Genomic DNA, 13,966 nt, shown 5'->3' with positions numbered 1-13,966 from the left:
CAAAAACGAGCATATGTCTATAGGACTTTTTTTCTTAGTTTTTTACTCCTCTACACGCTCCCGAAGTTTTGCGATTTAATTTGGAAACACCCTGTATATATTTGGTGATTTTTAGTAAATATATAATATCTTGTTAACTATTGCGAAACTTGCAAAATGGTAGATGACTTTTCGACTCACAATCAGTTTAGTTCGCTGTACCAGCACACAAAGTATTTGGCGGTCATTCTGGGACACCTTGTATGTAGCTGCTTATAAAAAATTAATAATAATGAATTTATTAATGTTTTAGTACATTTAATAATTTTGAATAAATTAATTTTCTAATACAGGGGGGATATGTAGGAAATAAAAAACATTATTAACGTTGTTAATCAGTTCTTTGGTATACATAGGTATGACAGAATCTCTACGAATGGTCACGTGTACTCAACTATTAATAGATCCATTGGAAGTTCACGTGGAAGCACCACCAGTACACGTTGCAGAACCGATTCTTACGCCAATAGGTAAAGCCTGTTTCTTCAATCATTTTAATTTATGCCAAAGAGTTTGCGAGTTATCGCTTTGTCGTGAACTATTGCTAATGCCAACATTTCGTGAATCTTGCCGTTTACTTCATCAAAATGTACTGATACTGTATTAGTGTGTTCCTCACACTGATAAACGGCAAGGTTCACAAAATGTTGGCATTAGCAATGGATTACGCCACTGTGATAATCCGCAAACCCCTTTTGGCATATCTGAGGAAAATACTCGTTAAAGTTTCAAAAATATTAATTTTAACTTATTTTATCATAATTTGACTTTAATCTTAAGCAATAATTATTAACCCTTTATTGCCCTCATATGAGGCAATCGCTCTTGACGAGAGCAAATATATATAATCGTATTATTGTCAAATCTGATTGATTGTGATAGATTGACGAACCAGTCGATGTCTAAAGCCTTTGGCTTTTACATATCTTTGATATTATTGTAGTAATTACGTGTATTAAATTTTCAAATAATTTTGATTTCGAGGTTTTTGACCCATTTTTTTGCTCTAGATTGAAAATTTGCCCTGGATGGTCCTATTTTTATGTCAGATTCGTATTCAGTAATTCAAAATACATAAGAATAACTGGGTCTCCACCCCAGTACAAAATACTTTTTTTTTATGGGCCTATGTAATTAATAATTTTAATATTGAATCTCTATAGAATTTGCGCAATATTGTGATTTTACTAAAATGAGATACAATTTGCATGATAACAAAATAAATTTTCATAAATAGTAAAAATAAATTATGAACATATTTGAAACTTTTCAGAATGTCTGAGGCGTAAGGATGAAATAATTAAACAAGCTCTGCGCGAAAAACAATTATTGATGGCGGATATATTAAATATCCCTAAAGAAGATTTCGAACATGTGGCAGACATAGCATCTGAACCATCCACTGTGGAAAAAGAACCTGCTGAATTGATACTTGCTGCTATTACTCAAAGTATTTATTAGTACAAAATTTATTGTTATTTTATTTTATTTGGAATATAACTTTGTTTTTAGTAGTAATAGTAGTAGTAGTAGTAGTAGTAGTAGTAGTAATAGTAGTAGTAGTTTATTGATTTTCCTTGGAAATACAAAGAACAATCTTCGTGATCAATACAACAATCACAAAATTTAACCCAGCTTATTACTAAAATCAAATTTTTCTCTTTAGTGTATAAATTAATATGTTTACGAATTCTAATTATATTTCTTATAAAAATGGAACTGAATATTTTATATAAGATGTTTACTTTAAGGAAGTTGTCTACTTTTTTCAAATCTAATATTTCAAACAAGTGCTCTTGATTTTACTCCATGATTATACAAATAAAAAATAAATATTGAAAATCCGGAATAATCAAATTTACTTTAAATTTGCATAAAAAAGTATTCAAATGTTTGGAAATTTGAACAGAATATCAGTAATGAAAAAATTTTCAAACTTCTTTCAAGAATTGAATATACGCTTTGGAGTATTAAAAATTTTATTTATTTAATCTGGAAGAAAGATAGAAAGAGAAGAGATATTTTGTACATAATAAATTGTATACCTACATAATTTTGTAGAAAATAGCAGTTGATGTTACACTTATATTATCATGATAACCACACAAAAAATTACTAAAATTTGTTTCTTATAATTACTTATGGAGTAACTTTACATGCATAATATGACGCACATATGTTTTACTCTTGTCTATAGCTGATCAGTTGATGGGAATGCTGAATTCTTCATTAAATATAAGTGAAACAGAAACAATATTTGCGTCATGTGGATCGTCGACATTATCATCTTCTGCATGTGAAGCCACTGGTTGTCCATCGCTACGAAGTCATTCGCATCCTCAACAAGCCATGGGAATGTTGCAGCCGATCTGTTATTATCTAACGTCCCAACTGTCACAACTGTCACAACTCTTGGTAAATATAGCCATTATTTATTTTACAGAATATTCCAAATTGAAGGCTACTCGCTTAGACATTGACGATTTTATAAAGCACAAATTTTCGAACGGTCTGTATTTATTAGAATTATTTTACTCAGAATTATACACTGTTTAAAAAATTAGAGGATCACTTTTTCTCAGTAAATTTTTGCTTATTTTTAAACTGTAATTACTTAGCGAATAGTTAACGTAAAAAAAGATTAAAAAAGGGTTTTACGGGGCGAACTACGCTCTTTAACAAAATTATCACAACATAAATCCATACCAAAATTTTACATAACGTCAAGTAAGTGTAACTTCATGAAAAATGACGTATATAAGTTTTTATTAATTATGCAGATATACGGACTATCCTCCAATGTCCTTGACCGTGACATATGTTGTCAAGGTCATCACCCTAAGTGGCCTTCGACAGGTTTTAGCCGTCGCTCGTTATTCATAAAAAGTTATTAACAAAAAAATTTGAAAAAATAACGTCCTATTTTTGCTATATCTGTATATGTATGTAATATATATATATATTTAAACTTGAAAAGCTAAAAAAACAATTATAATGAGAGTTTTATCCTGAGAAGTATTTCAATATTTGTTTCTTCCAAAATTAAGTTGAATTTTAATAAATTGCAGGCGATCGTAAAAGAGAGAGAAGAAGAGCGAGAGAAACTGCGGAAAGAATTGCGAAGAAGTAGGGAACGTATACATGCGCTTGATATTGAGGTGCAACGTCGTGAATTTTCGGAAATAATAACCACGACAACTCACACGCAAACGATGCTTGGTTTGTACTTCATTTTCTTTAATTTATAATTTACAAAAAATGCGAACTCTATACGGTCAGGCTAGATCTTTAGTGCTGAAATATTCTGTGTGAATTTATATATTACATGTATGTAGTCCTTTTTAAAACTGCGCCGAAATTATTTGCAGTCTTGAAACGTAAGCCGATTGAACTACAGTATTAAATTGACAAGCAATTTAATAAATTGATAAGAATTTTAATAAATTGATATGCTCTACCGTCATCAAATTTTAATGTGTTGAAAATCTGTAAATAAATTTATTGCGAAAAATATTACCTCGGCCGGAAGTCGAACTCGGATCTCTAGCATTCCGCGAATGTCGTAAGTCTTTAGACTACCTAGGCACGAAAATAATTTCGGCACGTAGTTTTAAAAACATATATGTAGTATATAAATTCACCCAGAATTAGTTCAGCACTAAATATCTAGCTTGACCGTTTAGGATCCTTATTTTCTAAATCGTTTGTATAGTCACATAACGTCTTATAGAAAACTTACGGAAAGGACCCAACTGTCCCACTCCGATTTTAATGATTTAAATTTAAAACTTTTAGTATGTTATTCTCTAGACAAAAATAAGCGACACCTATTTTTTTATACGTACCCGTTTTCACTTTTAAGGGGTGAAACACCCCTTTGAAAAAAATCGGTTTTTCTTTTTCGAAGCGAATATCGTCGAACTCCAATGAAGCATACAATTATGCTGAATAATAGAAGTCTTTATTATACAGGGTTTCAGAAATACATGTCAATACTTTAGTGTGTGTGTGGTCGAAATTAGTTGCTCATTTCGGGCTGATTCCCGAAGCGACGTCCATTGTTCCCCCACTATCGCTCGCCGCTCGACGGTCGAGCCGCCGATCACGCGGCTGGTGCTATGCTTTAGGAATGTCCCTCAGTGAAAAATACGCTGGTAGCGTACCTTTAGGAGAAACTTGTAAAAACCGCCATGTGAGCGGCGAGCGATAGTGGGGAAACAATGGGCATCGCTTCGGAAATCGGCCCGAAATGAGCAACTAATTCCGACCACACTGCTTTAGGGGGTAAATCTATACACTAAAATAAGTAAAAAAACGTCATATGAACAATGTCCTACATATCTTAGCTTTCAAGTTATGGATGATTAAGGAAAATGTTCAAAATGCCCGCCTTGTACGTCAACACATGCTATTGTACAGCTTAACACGTCTCGACGTTACCTAATATTTACAAACAATATCCATCAATACAAATCTGACAGAATTTCAGGCAGTCATGGCTATCAGACAAAACTTGTGGTTCATGCACGATGGTACGCCTTCTCATTTCCATTTTGAAGTGAGAATATTCCTTAACAATACTTTCGCAAACCGATGGATAGGCCGAGATGAACCCATCCCATGACCACCACGACCTCTTGATCTCAATCCATTAGATTTTTATTTTTGGCCGTTTAAACAATGAGGATGATCTGCGAGAAAGGATACAAAATTGATTTGAGACTATTCGAAAAATACCTGATAATTTTGAACGAGTGCGGAACTCAATGCTAAGGCGTGCAATAGTGTGTTGATGGACAAGGCAGATATTTCGAACATTTTCTTAATCCATAACTTGAAAATCCATAACTTGAAAATTAATGTATGTAGGACATATGTTTATATGACGTTTTTTACTTATTTTAGTCTATATAGATTACTTCCTAAGGTATTGACATGCATTTATGAAACACCTTGTATGTTTACTTCTATGACTTTACATTAAATGTTTACTCTCCGCAAAAACAGAACTCAAATACAATAAAATGGAGATCAGGGATTCAGACCGAAATGAAATTTAGGTCCAGTTATGCGGTCAGAGACTGTATCCAATTTTCGGCTTTAATTCCGGTTCAGTCTTTTTCGATTCTAGACCAAAAAATTTCGAAATTCAAGTGGTTTCAATTCTTTTACCGATAACAGTGATCGTAATCGTTTGGATTTATTTCTTTTTCGATTACGGTTACAGATATATGTTACGCATGCTTATTGAATAAAATGTATATTTAAAAAATTTTTAAAAGATATAGAGAATGAGAGATTATGTAAACACTGTAGACAGATAATTTTTTTCTTTTTTTGCTGCAGTTTCATTTTTATTTACTACATCAACTACGTCAACTACATCAACAATTTGCAACGTTGCCAATGATCTTTTCAACCGTTTAGAGTTAAATAGTTATGAGTGAACTCAGTGTTCCGAAAGCCGCGCTTACAACATGTGGGAGAGGTTTTTTTCTAGAATAATCAATTATTCGTATTTAGAATGAGAAAATCTTGTATATTTGAACTGTCTTGGTTATATAAGAGAAAGGATTGTCCGTAAAGCCCAGTGTCCACGATGCTAGAAATCCGTCCGAGATCTCGGATGAAGAAAGAATTGACCAATCGCATTGATCATGTGACTAAATTGTTTAAATGTGATTGGTTAATTCTTTCTCTCTCCGAGATCTCGGACCAATTTCTAGCATCGTGGACACAAGGCTTAAGGCGTGACAACGAAGAAGAAAAAGATAGCAGAGTAAAAAAAGACGCGCGAAAAAAAAGAGTTGCTAACTTAAATTTTACGAAACTAAACTAGTAAATTTTGCGAACCAATTAAATGTTTAGTTGGATATTGCACTTTCAACACTTCCTCTCAATACTAGCTAAATCTTTTTAAACGTAAACTGAATATACAGAGTGTCTTTAACATCATCCACCATGAGTAGGTAGAGCGGACCAAACTAAGTCGAAAAGTTTTGTACCATTTTGCAGTTTGCGCAATAAACGAGATATTAATGTTTAAAGATAGCCGAATACGCGCGTCCACCCGGCTTACTACTATACGGGTGCGCTCGGCCATTCCCGCTTCCTGCGGCTCGCGTGCCGTGCGATCCTATCGGTAGGCCGTCCTTTCGGCAATATAGTCCAGTAGAATTAAACTCAAAAAGACCCGTGTCTGAGTTTATGTTGTGAACGTTACCAGAAACGGATCGGTTGCCCATGGGGCGCTCGCGATCTATGTGGCGCTTACGATCTATGTAAGTTTTACTTTTTTATGTGCACGGCGTGCACACGCGGAGTTTGAACGCTTGAATTATTCCGCCATAACGCTCTCTTGTAAAACAGTCACTTTAAAAGAAAGTGAACAAAATTATCCAAGTCTCATTAATCATTATTCCCGAGGGCTAATGTCAGTCAATCAAAAAATATACAACCCGTTTCGCGCAAAAATTGTAAGTTGACATTTCTCTCGACGAAAATCTTCGGAAGGCCATCAGAAAAGAAATGTATATGTTTGAGACTCGCAACTCGTGTGGGAAATATGCAAAAAGCAGGTTTTTCGTTTATAAAACGAAAGATGTCAATTATATGGAAAAAAGTTCAGTATGAAAAATGTAGGTATTCGAAATACTTACAAAATGAGACCTAAAACATTAAGATCGGTCTATTAGTTAAGTAGAAAAAAAATTAAAACCACCGAAAAAGGTCTTTTTTCACTCGCTCTCTGTTCATCGTGATTGAAACACAAAGCTTTGAAATTCTCGTAAAATGTAGTCCTCATGATAACGAAAAAATCTAGCCCTGAACGAGCCTCAAATGTTCATTAGTTTTTGCAAAAAGTCATTTATTCACTAAAAACCGTCATAAAACAAGTCATATGTGACTTGTCAAAAAATGTGCGGCAGACTGGCATTTAAATGTCACATGATATCTATTTTCTGACACTAGTGTCATCTATTAAAAAATCCGCAGAACTTTTCCTCCAACAATACGTAATCTTAGTGCTGCAATGTCATATCTTGTTTATAATCGGTTTATATGCTTTATGAAGACCTTCTGTATCTGTCTATAAATTAAGACTATTTTTCTGTTTTTTAATATTTAACAATTCGGAAATTAGGCGTTTATTATAACAAGATTCCTCATCAAGAATTATGATTTATTCTTCCAATCAAAGTCATGTCCAAATTGTAATCTATGTTTCGTTATCACAGAGTGGACAGACGTATTTCAACGAGTGTGATTGCGATGTTCAGCAATTCTGGTTTTTTGTCTGCCCCTCTGTCCCACGTATGTTGCCCACATGTTATCAAATTTATATTTTATTAATTAAGAATGTACACATTTTAAACGATTTATATTACATACATTAATTGTTTAAATTTGACTCTTATATACCCTACTATTTTCTTGATATTATTATAATATTTATTTATTTATGTCCACTTATATGCGTTCATATAATATTATATAAAGTTTCATAAAAAATGTATATAAACAGACAGCTAAGCGAACTTTTGTGAATAATAAGACAAAAACGAAAACTGGATCAACATCTCACAGGAATTGATTTTATCCCTCTAGAATGACAGAATTTGGGCATGATGTTGGCTACATACCGTGTGTATAACATGTATTAAAATTAATACTTTTTTTAACTACTGTGAAGCTGCAAAAAATTCATTTTTATTTTGGCACACGTGTACGCAGAATTCATTTTTCTTCGCTTTTCGGATCACGCGTATTTCTTTTTATTTGTGTCTCACCGTCTGTCTCCATTTTATTGTATCTGAGTTCTATTTTTACGGAGAGTAATTATTCAATGTAAAGTCATTTATCTTTGAGGTTATATATAATAATAAAGACAACTGCTATTATTCAGCAAAAAAAATAGCTTATTGTATGGGAAATTGTCTGTATTATTGCGAAAGTTTTTTAATTTCTTTGAGTTGGGAATCTCCCCTTGTTGATATATTTAAATCATTGTGTGCAAAGAAATAATATATAATATTGTCTTTATAGATGATCTTGTGCGCCAAGACAATAGCAGCAATGACTTCACTCATCATGATGTAAGAGAGATCTTCTAATTTATACATATATATATATGTATACATGTTGATTGTAAGGATTGGATATTATTGTTAATAAATTAAATATTTTAATGTATTTATTAATTGTTTTATAAGGAGAATGTAGTGTAGTATATGTTTATAAACGTAACGTATAAATTATCTGTAAATAATTGAAAGAATATCTTAATTGACAAATTCTTTGATTAATTGGAAAATCTTTGATAAATTGAAATCGATTTTTTAAGTCAAATATATCGAAGGAAATTATTATTTATTGCGACATTAACTTCTTGTATTATACGTTTACAGAGTGTTTCTTAAATAGCGGACACTAATCATATAGCGCTATTCCTGATTAAAAATTGAGTCGAAAAGTTCTCTACCATTTTACAATTTTTGCTATGATTGAGGGAAATATTGGTAATACTCCAGATTAGGGGAACCCCCCAATGACCATGACCTCGACATATACGACCTTTTATAGGACTCCGTGACGTCTTCTTTTTATGAGAACTGTATTTCTCTCGTGGCAACAAATGAATTCTTGTAGGTTGTAACTGTATCTAGGCTATGTTTAGATTCTCACCCGAGTGCCACTCAGGTATCACTCCTTGTTACTTTACTGAACGTTAAACAAAGATGACATTACACTCGAAGAGCACTCTGGTAGAAATCTGAACATGTTTCTAATGGACATCTATCAGCGTATCAGCATCTATTATCTTTTTTTGCAATAGAAGAAATTGCCAATTTCTGTCTGTAACTTGTATGTATTGGATAATGACCGTATCTGTCTGTAATTATAAATGCCATATCTACCTGCAGTGTTGAAGGCATTTGTCTGCAACTACTTTTGTCTGCGGTTCCTGTCTGTTTCTGTCTGGCTTGTGTACACAACGGATGATATCTACCCATAATTACGGATATCGTATTCATTTGCATTTATTATAGATCAACATTGCACAGATGCAGATGAACGTGATATCCGTAATTGCAGATATCATTCTTCATCTGCATTTGTATCCCATGTTGACCTACATATACTGAAGTGTTCGATTAAAATCGATTTAAAAAATTTAATCCGAATCAAGCAGGATTTCTGCATCAAAAATTCGGTATTAAAGATTTAAAATAATCAAATAATGTGCGGTCCACTTCATGTACGGTAAATCCACCTCAATCCGAAATTATAAAATTCCATAAGTTATAATTACACTGCTTAAAAAAATTAGGGGATCACTTTTTCTTAGTAAATTTTTGCTCATTTTTAAACTGTAATAATTCAGCGAATAATTAACGCAGAAAAAAAGATTAAAAAAGGATTTTACAGTGCAAAAAAAACTCTCTAGTATAAGTACTTTTGTTTAATTTTTATTCAATTTAATATTCAAAGGCAGAAAGTTGTGAGCTTTCAATAACAACGTATTTGAGATATCTAAAATTTTGAAATTTGCAGTCTTTTACCGACTAACAAAAAAATTGACAAACATGATCATTGATATTATTTCAAAGTATGGAGTTTCCACTTTCAATTAAAAAAAAACTTTGTCCTACGTCGATTATTTAGCAAGATATAGCGATTTAAAGTAACCCTTGACTTTTTATGATTTTAGCGTGCGTGCATGCGTGCATAGTGCGTGCGCGCGGGTATATGGAGTGTATGTGTGTACATGTAGATCTTTTTTCATTTTTTTCTTATTAAGAAAAGAAATAAATGATTATTTTTCTAATAGATACTAGTAGTTACGTTGAGTAGTTACAGTTTAAAAATGGGGAAAAAATTTACTGAGAAAATGTGATACCCTAATTTTTTTGAACAGTATACATTGGTTTTAATACAATGTTTAATTTTCACACGATTTAAAAAAATGAATCATATTTAAGACTTATATTTTTTAACTGTAAGGGCCTAGCGGAATATGTATGGTGAAAATATTTATAGTGTACGATGATTTTACCTGAAGTTACATTTTTAATTTGGTTTTGAAAAACACATTTACCTTAGTGGAATCGAACCTAGGATCTTTGGATTACGAGTCTCCTTGTGAGTTTACGTGCTACACCATTTATTCAATTGATGAACGCATTACTTATTGTTTATTTATTTTATAACTAGTGAGCAAAAATAATCCGTTCCAATCTGATATTTTACAATTTAGCGGATGATATTGGAATATGTTTCAATATAATATCAATCTAATTCTATCGTTAAGAACAAAAAATCCGTTACTATCCGAAATTCTACGAAATTTTGCGGATTTCATCATGATAAACAATTAAATCTGTTTAATGCAGTTAAATTCGAATTTATCATTGGCAAAAACAATCTATTTTAATAAAAAAGTTTCATTATTTTGTATATCGAAATGTAAATTGATTTTATGTAGTGTGAGTCGAATTTGCTGTTGTTATGAGTCATAATCAAACCGTGAAATCTTTATTTTTCTTTGTCAACTGCGTAACAGCTTTACAATTTGAGCTTTCATTCTCAAGTCATTATTGTTTATCTGTTAACTTCCAATTTGAGTGTATTTTTAGTGTAGTATTTTCAATGTACCCACACATATATAGATATATTTTTAATGTACACATGTGTACATTAAAAATCATCAGTTTTTAATTATATACATCATTCTATAAAATAATAAATGTCACATTCAAATATCAAGAATTACAATTAGTTCTAACAAATCGTTCAATGTGTCGTACAGTGATAGGATAGTATCAAAAGATTATGTACACAACTTAATAGTTTTCTTAAGCAATGTGAAAGAAACAAAGTTATTCACGTAACTGTAGGATATTATAGACATTTATGCAAACTTTCAAATACATTTGAAATTTAATAAATATAACTTTGTAATAAATATAATTTTCTTTCCTCATTTATACACCTCCTCCTCTTCCTCAATCCTATTGCTCGTGGCTGAGCTTGGTGACTTCTCTCATATGCTTGTGGTGCGCATGCTGGTTGTACAGTCATATAGGACAGTTTAACGTTGATTCCAAACGATGAAATTTTTTAGAGAAGTGCTCTTGGCAAAGATACTCTCAGTAGAGTGCCATTTCCTTCTGAAAGAAGACAGCGTATGAAAATATTATTAGTTCTACTAGGAATCAAACCCGGGTTCTCTAATATAGCGGACCAGTACGATGTCTGCTGTGCCACGCTCACTCTTACTTATACACATAATCGAGTATAATATTCACGACAAAAATTTGATTGTGAATCTCTGATTAAACCTGAGTACAATCGACTCAGTTACTAAGAATGAGATATTATTAAAACGGATTGAAATTACGAGCAATCGCTGAATTTAGAATTAAAATGGATTAATATTACCTTTCCTAGCAAATTAAATTCAAATGGATTACTATTGAAAGCAGTCAAATATCAAATCTTCCCTAATTAGTCTGCCAACGACTTTACCTTCTTAGCTACTTTTATCTTTTAAAGCTATTATTACCAAGCTCGTTATTTACTTCTGCACAACCTTTTCTTTCATGTACCTATTAAAAGCGCTTCTGTATTCTAGTCTTTACATTCTAAATAATAAACGTGTACATTCTCTTTCTAATTATTTGTATCAATTATTATTTCGAGAGCTCTCCGATCTCTTGCACTAATCTGTACAAAAGTATACAGATAATATCAAGAATTACAACCGATTTCATTGATATTTTTGTAATTGAAATGGATTTAGTGATTACAAAAAATACATGCTTCACAGGTAAATTATTTTATCATGCATTCATCTAATTATTCGATTGATAACATCATATATTGAAATGTAATAATTTTGGATTGAAAATAATCCGCGAAGGCGATGTTTAAATCGATTACGATTTGTCTAGAATTAAAACCGATTAATTAATCTCTTTATTAATCCATGCGCCGAACTTAAACCAATTGTGAACCGATTAAAACCAATTAAAACCGATTAAAATATTATGTTTCAATCGATTTTAATCGAACATTTTTGTCAAGGGCGTACACAATCCAGACAGAGGACTTCCAGGTGAGCGAGCGAGGTGGTTGGACGTGTATAATGTTTTTTTCGCCAAATGGGGGCGTTTTTTCTTCAATTCAACATCGAATCGGCCCAATAAGTCAGCATAGTACTGCCCCGTGATAATTTTGCTTTTCTCCATGTAGTCGATGAAGATTACGCCTTGCGCATTCCAAAAAACAGTGGCCATCACTTTTCCGGTCGATGGGACCGTCTTGGTCTTCTTCGGAGCACGTCCGCCGGGTGAAATCCACTGTTTTGACTGTACCTTGGTCTTCGGTGTGTAGTAATGAATCCATGTTTCATCAACGGTTACTACTCGACGCAAAAACTCCTTCGGATTGTGCTTGAACAGCTCCAAACATTGCTTTGAAATTGATAGCCGCATTCACTTGTTGTCCACCGTGAGCAATCACGGCACTCATCGGGCCGACAGCTTTTTCATTCCCAATTATCATGCAAAATATTGAATGCCGTTCCATACGACACGCCTATGGCCTTTGCTACTTCACGCACTTTCGTTCGGCGATCAGCGAGAATCATGTTGTGGACTTTTTCAACGATTTCCTCAGTAACCATGTCTGCCAGGGGGCTCCTCATCAAAAACATCAAACACTACGAATTGCTGTCAAATCAAGACTATTGCACGAATAGAAATTATATGTGCAGAAATTGTGTAAAGATAAATTATTCCGATTTGAATTTGATTCTCAAAGGGAACCATCTATCATAGATTATAAATATACGTATGAAAGTCTACGGAAGCAATAGTCAATGAACAAATTAAATAATTTTGACAAGATAGATTACATTAAGAAAAATGTTGGACTACGATTATTTTATTAATACTCTTCATTTTTATGCCCCTCTATCCATGTTATAATATATATATTTTATATATTAACAGGATCTTATTGATGCGTATGGAGAAACAGCTGCTGCAGATTGCGGATATGTGGAAGACCTTAAGCTTAAACTGGAAACTGAAGTGATAGGCGACAGCATTGGTTGAAACATATGCTGAGAAACATTTTATCGATGTCCTTCTTGATGTGGTGCATTTCACGTGCGGTGCTAGAACGCTTTTGCATAATAGGAGAAATAAAGATATGTAAAAAGAATTGAAAAATGGACGACGCATATGCATGCCATTTTGCGTATAATTCTTTATTTTGGACGATAATATCGCATACAGAAGGAGAAAAATTTTTAGCTGTTTTATTTACACCCAGAGAAAGATTTCTTCAATTCAAAAAAATGTTCTTTTGTTATACGGTTAAAGAAAAAATTTCTTTCATTTGAATGTCATTTCTTTGATTTAAACATAATTTCTTTAAATCAAATAAATTTTATTTGATTTCAAAAAATAATATTTAAATCCAAGAAATTACGTTTAAATAAAAGAAATTTTTTCTTTAACCGTATAACAAAAAAACATTTCTTTCAATTGAAGAAACTTTTCTCTGGGTGTACTCTATAATTTTTTGGAATTTTGATGTATGTAACATAAATCACATGCCATTATCTCTTTCAATTATTGAAGATTTAATGTATTATTTTATAAAATGTGATATATATCTTAGAGATTTTCTTTTTGTGTGTTTATAAATTATCCATATTTTTCACTATTTTTTGTAAAATGCAAAATTCCAGGTTACCTTTTTTGTACAATCTGATTTCAATTTAATTTATGAATAATAGAAGTAAAAAATTGTTTAACATAATCTCTGAAAAAAATCGCTTGCTGATGTATCAGATAATATATCCGCATTATTGTAATATAATAAGTAATATTGTTATTAATTATAACAAATAATT

At 32.2% G+C, this 13,966-nt stretch overlaps 1 protein-coding gene across 7 annotated transcripts in view; it reads left to right on the top strand.

Moving 5' to 3' along the window:
* Window positions 1–13,376, top strand: part of RhoGEF2 (Rho guanine nucleotide exchange factor 2) — a 59,053-nt gene extending 45,677 nt beyond the window's left edge. For all 7 annotated transcript variants that reach the window (XM_018459991.1, XM_018459993.1, XM_018459992.1 and 4 more), the window contains 6 exons: window positions 396–509; window positions 1,313–1,489; window positions 2,237–2,454; window positions 3,108–3,258; window positions 8,086–8,135; window positions 13,056–13,376. In XM_018459991.1, coding sequence (XP_018315493.1) covers window positions 396–509; window positions 1,313–1,489; window positions 2,237–2,454; window positions 3,108–3,258; window positions 8,086–8,135; window positions 13,056–13,160 — 815 coding nt within the window. In that variant the 3' untranslated portion in view covers window positions 13,161–13,376. The remainder of the gene's footprint in view (window positions 1–395; window positions 510–1,312; window positions 1,490–2,236; window positions 2,455–3,107; window positions 3,259–8,085; window positions 8,136–13,055) is intronic.
* Window positions 13,377–13,966: the final 590 nt, after the last annotated feature.

Source organism: Mycetomoellerius zeteki, unplaced genomic scaffold, assembly GCF_001594055.1.
Source record: "Mycetomoellerius zeteki isolate Tzet28-1 unplaced genomic scaffold, Tzet1.0 scaffold9, whole genome shotgun sequence".
Taxonomy (NCBI): Eukaryota; Metazoa; Arthropoda; class Insecta; order Hymenoptera; family Formicidae; genus Mycetomoellerius; species Mycetomoellerius zeteki.
This window is presented reverse-complemented; position numbering and strand designations above follow the sequence as displayed.